We start from the raw sequence: 6,999 nt of genomic DNA on the forward strand, positions 1-6,999 counted from the left end.
TACAGTGAGCTCACATCAAGGCTGTCTGGATTTTTACCTGATTAAAGAAGAAGTATTTTTTATAATTACCATGAAGTTAGCGCTCATGTTTAAGTTCCCACAAGTGAGAGAACTAAAGACTTTTTAAAAAAAAGAGGCCACCATTTCTGGTTTGTTAAACAAAGATTTTCTTTTAATTCATTGAAACCACAAACTCGTACACACAAGAACTAATGAATTCGTCCCAACTTCACTTTTAGTACTTTAAAAATGACAGATTTATTGGTATGACAGAACTATGATTACTTTGAAAAGTGTTGTCATAGTGATATCCTTTAATGGGTTACACAACTCCTGTCAAATCCCTGTTTAATAAACACAAGCTGTAACACCTCAGCCTTCTACTACTATACCGCTGCATTCCTGCAGATGAACTCAGCATGTACTTTGTTTTACAGATATCATATTTAAGAGCATTTGGAAATTTGACCATGCCTGTTCAAGTATTTTGGAAAAATGTTATAAAGCGGTTATTTTCAGGTGTTCACACGTTACTTCCTCAGTCCACGCTTGCTTCTGGTACCCTTTGAACTGACAATAGAGTTAAAGTCAGTAGATTTCCGCCATATCAGCCAACACACAACCTGCCTAACCTGTAATGCACAATGAACCTTGTATATTCCCTCCCATGGTTAATGCATTTGTGTGTGGAACCCTTTAATTTGAGCTGTGTGTCTCACCGATCTTCTGATTCTAACAAACTTAAAAAATGGAATTATTTGTTGTGATGCAAATAAATCGTTCACTGTGGCTGCATTTGAAATTTAAATCATGTTAGGGAAATTCTTGTTGCAGAAAGGAAACTTCAGACATCATGAGACTACAAGCAAGATTTCTTTTAAAAGTTGTTAACTTTTGGTCTTGTTGTCATTTACCCTTCATTTGCAGCAGTTTATCCTCATAGTTCAGAATCTAGCCATTTGACATTTTCTCGCACGTGCATTAAACAGCAGCAGACCAGAATCTCTTATTTTTTGTTTCTTTCTTTTTTTACAATCTCTTTAGGGTCAATGTTATGTCTGGTCCAACTCTTTAACCACAAAGCAGTAATTACCCCTCATGAGAAGGTACATGTCAACAAGTTGTAAGGAGTTCTATCAAAGAGTAATTTCCCTCTCAGATAACAATTTTCCTATTTGTATTTCATTTGAATAATCATAGTAGCCCAAAGAGATGAAATTATACTGAATGTCAAAAGGAAAGTAGCAAATGTTAGAGAAAAATAAACACAATTTTGTGTTTATCGCGTGACTCCTTCTAGGGGTCCTGCCCCCCAGGTTGGGAACCACTGCTCCACAGAGAGCTTGTGCTGGCCTCAGATACTGCGCAGAGAGCTTTTCATAGCTGTCTGCTGTTGTAAGGGGATTTGGTACCAAATAGTTGACTGCTATCTTTATCTGCTGTTGCTACCAAGGTACCTGACCCCTGCAGCTTCATGATAAACACATACATCTATACATTTTAGTTGAAATTGGGACAAATTCTGTTTATTTATGGTTTTTATTACTTGAAACCATAAAAAAATGATCAGTTACAGTATTAAAGTATTACTGGTTTGCAAAGCCGATTCATGTTCTTCAGGAAAAACAATATAAGCTTTTTTAAGTTTTGTTCAGAACCCTCATTGCTGCCTCCATGAGATCAGAAGGAAGGATCCACATGTTTAGGATGGCAGCAGAGTCCGGTCACTGTTTAACTTTGAGCTACTTTAACACCGATGATATCACATAGCAGTTGTAAGATCCCTCAGCTGTTGTACTTGCATTTCAACCCCATCCCTCCTTCGAGACGGAGTGCATATTTGTTGTTCAGATACCTCGGCTTGCCCTTTGTCTAAACACCTCTCGTGTTTATGGCCCTTTTGTTTCCCAAGTCCTGTTTGGCCACTCAGGAAACTTTAGTCCTGCTGTCAGGAAGCCACTGTGTTGGCTGCAACTGATGCCGCTTCAAACAAACGGAGATCAGTGTAGCGATAGAAGCTGAGGGGAAGTTGAAATAGGAGGAGGTGGAAACTCGATGAGGTCAGTAAGTGAACGTTTACATTGGGGCAGACTGTCAGCAGGGAATTATTGGTTACCTGAATGTTACTTTCTGCCTTTTCAATTCTACTTTATGGCTTTGCATTTTGTATTTATACCTGTCTCGATAAAAGATCCATTGGTTTAAAGATACATATTAGATGTCAGATGTCTACGTTGCAGTAGGGGAAGAAGTGGCCTACTCAGATATTTCACTAAAGTAAAAGTAGCAATACAACAGTGCAGAAATTCTTCCCAAGTAAAAATAAAGGCATTTAAGATTTCACTTAAGTAAAAGTAGGCCAAAAGTATTAGCATCAAAACAGTTTTAAGGTACAAAAAGTAAAACTACTCATTGTGTGGAATGGCCCATTTCAAAATGATGTTAAACTATAACACAGGATTATGATTGTCATTGCATGAATGTGTTTATTACCTTAATATTTCAACTGGTAAATGTGGGGCTTATTTTAAATGTATTTATTTCATTAGATTAAATGTACCCAGTTACTTCTCAATGAAAAGAGGTGATAGACTTTATACAGAAGTGATATTTCATCACACAAAAAGCATTATTTACTAAAGTACTACTTCTTGCTTTCATGCAGTAGCCTACATGTGTTAGAAGGCACTTCAAATAATGACATTTTGACTCTGATTTGTATACATAAGACAATAAACTTACACTTTCTGATGATCACTGACCCGGTTTCTCAGCACCGTGATCTGTGGAAATGATGTTGAAAAAAAAAAAATGTTTGGGCCAAAACTGATTGTGACTTTTTGAAATGGTTGTTACCATTTAAAAAAGGACTATGCAATAGAAATGTGTCATAAAAAAGAGCATGCAGTTAAGTTAAAGCTAGCTGGTGAGATAGCCACAGCTCGCGTTACCTGAGGCTAAATTTATCCGATTTTTCACAACCTGTTCCCTTTAATTGGGAAATTAATTTTAATGATATTACATGTTAGTATCTGAAATTTGAAATCTCACATACATGAGTTCGGTTGAACCCTATTGTGATGAGGGAGGGACAAAAAGTAGGGTAACACTTGCTAAACTAGCTAGTCCTGCTTATAGCAGTCTAGATAAGCTATCTATCAAATCTCACTCTTGTTTTTATAATGCTACTTCATCTTTATCCCTTGATCTTTGGCTGAATTCCACTTTTGATAACTGAGAAACTGGTGGGCCAGTTTGATATGGTGTTAAACGTAACTAAATGTTCCCATACATCTTTCTGTCATGGTCTATTTATATGTTGGCATGCATCCAAGATTCAAAACAGGTTTGTGATGTATGGTACGCTTGATGACCCGATACCTTACCTCGTACTTTTGCTTTGCCTGCTTATACTGCAGTTCAAATTTCTCGGCCTCCAGCTGGCGAGCCCAGTCCCACAGCTCCTTGGCTTTTTCCCTGCATCAGTACAAACAAGAAAGCGATCGATCGTGAAACATATCGGGGAAAAAACGAGTTACGTTTTTGCCACTGTGTCTTTATTTTACCTGAGTTTGTCCTCTTTCATGTGATCAACATTTATCTCTTTGCGTCGCTCATTTAGGATCTTCTTCTTCTTTTCTCTCTCCGTTGGTTTTTTCGCGCCAGGCTGTGTCTGCTGTTCAGGAAGAGGACACATTGAGCGACGTGTCCATATAAACAGTATGCTTGTGTACTTTTAAATATAAAGAAAATCTTTACCTTGTATCCAGTGAAACTCAAGTTGGACAGAATCATCTTCTTCCTTGCATCGTCGTCTGCTTTCTTCTTCGCCTCTTCCCCTTCTTTTCTCGCTTTCTCTTCCTGGTGGAAATCATTATGGTAACTTTAATCACTTAGTTTACAGTATTTTGATGAGTGATATTGTCTGAACTTGGTTTCATTTTATGTAAGAATGATTATAGGTGGGATTGGACTGGGGTAAGATAACCAAATGGCACATTGAAATATTTAAAAGCCAGTGGCCAACCGCTTCCTAGGCATAGCAGGTTACGAAGATGATCGATCTTACAGTTGCAGTATCTCCTATGGATGTTATTTATCTTGGTATACGTACATTTACTTTGTTCTGCCGTTCCTTTTCTCTCTCTGCCCTGATCTTCATCTGCTCTGCTCTCTCTGACCTGCGTGTCTCCTAAAGTAGCAAAGAAAATATATTTTACAGACCAAAACAAAATCATGTTTTTACATTACAGTCATTTTAGCAGACGCTTTTATCCAAAGCGACTTACAATCCGTAGCTCAAAGCTTATATTACATATCATTACATATCATTCACACACTGATGACAGGCTACCATGCAAGGTGCCACATGCCCATCAGACTCTAACTAACATTCATGCAACATCCAGTCCACACCGATGGCAAGACTTCGGGAGCAACTTGGGGTTAAATGTCTTGCCCAAGGACACATCGACTGCCGAGGCAAGGTATCGAACCGCCGATCCTCTGATTGGAGAACTACCCTGTTCTCCACTCCACCACAGTAATCTCAAAATGTGACTTAAAGATTTTAGAATAAAAATTTGATACTAAACATGTTACAAATGAGTGAGATATGAACATACAATGCGATCTGTGAGGTTGAGAAGCTCTTCTTCCTCCTTCTTACGCTTCTCAAAGTGAGCATCAATCAGAGTGTGGAGCTCGTTCATGTCCTTCTCCATTCGTTTTCGATGAATGTCCTGAAATTATAGCAAGAACTCAAAATGTGAACAATCAACCTTCCCCAAAAAAAGACAGCTCGCAGGTGTAGTCAGTACTGAGATGAACTCACATCAAAGTCCACTTTCTCTCCATCTGGGATTTTAGGAGGTGCCATGCCGGGCACAAAACCAGGCCTGAGGAGGAGGATTGAAAAATAGAAATCTTTTCATCTTAACATGTCTCTCACAGAGAACAGAGTTTCAATTTAAGTTATATGAATACATATAAACTCTGTTCTTACTTTGACCTGTGCTTTGCCTCATCTGTGTATGCATAAAAAAGAATAAAACAAAGCAAAATCTTTAGTTTATGAGGCAACATATTTAAAAAGAAAAGTAAAAAAGAAACATCCCACAGGGTAATACTGATGAAAGCTTCTCAACTTGCTAAATCCTGTCCATACCTGCTTCGTTTTCCTCTGCAGTATTTGCTAAAAGATGAGAGGGTCAGTGCAAAGTCAACATTTCACACTGACATGTAGATACTTTTTGACTGATGAACAAGGTCAGAGGTCATACTTAGCAAGATTTTAAAAAGTATATATAATTGTCAAAACAAGTTTTAAGTTTGATGTAAGGGATTACTGCTTGCGAATAATACATTTTTTATTATAATTTTTTAAAACAGGCAAAATAATACACATAACAACACCACAATATAATGAAATGATAATTTAACATAAAAAAAAGGTAATAAGAGACTAAATAAAATTAATAATGATAGGATCCCTTCGATAATTAAAAATTTTACTTTGTCAATTGTTTTATTCTTTTTTTCTTTTGGTGCTCTTCTGGTTTAGCAGGTTGTAAAACAATAACTCAGTGTTATTGTTGATTGACACACGTTGCAAACCTGCTGGTCTAGTAAGCTCTCAATAATGATTGCAGTTGGAATGACCTGAGTAGACTGCTATGGAACTGAGGCAACAAATCTGACCTTCACCTGTCAGTGCTGATGGACTTGTCCAGAGAGGAATGCAGGTGTGTTTAGAGGACACTGCTTAAGATTATCATCACAGATAACTGTATGTTGTCTCCACCTGAATCCCCACCCAGTAACTAACACGGAGGAATTTGTCCATAAGTCAAATAACAAAAGACACAGAGAAAGGCAATACTTTCAGGATTCTGGACTTCTATTTAGGTGTTAAATGTACCTTTATAAACCGGTACAACTCAAATTGAAAATTTAAACACTAACTGGATTTTCCGCAGATATACGGGTACATAAGTAAAACAGAGAGATAGAATAACATTATATTCCCAGACTTTTATATCATCACTGTCCAGTGAAAACTATGAATCTCCTGGTAAATTGGAATGTAATGCATAGCTTAACATTAAAATGTGTTGTAATGTTGATGGGAACAAGGTGTTTTTTTCTCAGCTGATAAATCGTTTTTGGAGAAACATTGGTTTTCCATGGACAGCGACAACATATATTTTTTTAGACTACGTGGTTGACAACAGTATGTTAAGAATTAAGTCATCTATTAACAGCTGGCATGCAAACAAATATTAGCATAAGCAATACTACCTTCTACCTCCTCCTCTTCCTCCTCCTCCTCCTCCTCCTCTACTACCTCCTCCTCCTCCTCCTCCTCCTCCTCCTCTGCTATCTCTTCCTCCTCCACCTCCTCCTCTTCTGTGCAAAGCAAGCATGTACAGTTAGCAAGCAAACAATGTGAAAATCTCATACAGCATAAACTTCAAAATTATTTATGTGTATTTTTGACAGTGCCTTCAAAACCTAGACCCTGAACAGGGTAAGGTTAAAGAAAATGGATGGATGGATGGATATTTTATCGCCTGATTTCCTAAATTTGCCTCCATTTGTAATTGGCAATGGAGGATATGAAGCTTCTTTTAAAGGTCTAGTTTGTAGGATTTGGCGGCATGTAGTGATAACTTTGCAGTTTGCAGTCAACTGAAACTTCTCCCTTGTGTCAAGCGTGTTGTTGGCCGATGTGAAAACATATATATATAGCCCTATCTAGAGCTAGTGTTTGGTTTGTCCCTTCTTGGCTACTGTAGAAACATGGCAATCAGCTCTGTGACGTAGACCGCCCCTGTATGTAGATATACAACAGCTCATTCTAAGGTAACGAAAACACAACTATTTCTAGTTTCAGGTGATATATACTAAAGAAAACATAATTGATAATATTATAATCCATTTCTTTTTTTCGTTCAGATGGAGACGTTTCCAACCATCTCAACAATTTGGATAACACTG

The 6,999-nt window shown here is 37.6% G+C and overlaps 1 protein-coding gene across 1 annotated transcript; it reads right to left on the minus strand.

The window, feature by feature from the left end:
- Window positions 1–530: 530 nt before the first annotated feature.
- tnnt2b (troponin T type 2b (cardiac)) lies at window positions 531–6,346 on the minus strand (the record flags this gene model as incomplete). The annotated part of the gene is made up of 10 exons (XM_054616136.1): window positions 531–570; window positions 2,743–2,783; window positions 3,387–3,477; window positions 3,567–3,676; window positions 3,760–3,861; window positions 4,115–4,192; window positions 4,626–4,742; window positions 4,835–4,898; window positions 5,012–5,027; window positions 6,301–6,346. Coding segments are annotated over 10 exons (705 nt in total), but the record flags the coding sequence as incomplete, so codon positions are not given.
- Window positions 6,347–6,999: the final 653 nt, after the last annotated feature.

The sequence above is a fragment of the Anoplopoma fimbria genome, chromosome 17 (genome assembly GCF_027596085.1).
Source record: "Anoplopoma fimbria isolate UVic2021 breed Golden Eagle Sablefish chromosome 17, Afim_UVic_2022, whole genome shotgun sequence".
In the NCBI taxonomy this organism is placed as follows: Eukaryota; Metazoa; Chordata; class Actinopteri; order Perciformes; family Anoplopomatidae; genus Anoplopoma; species Anoplopoma fimbria.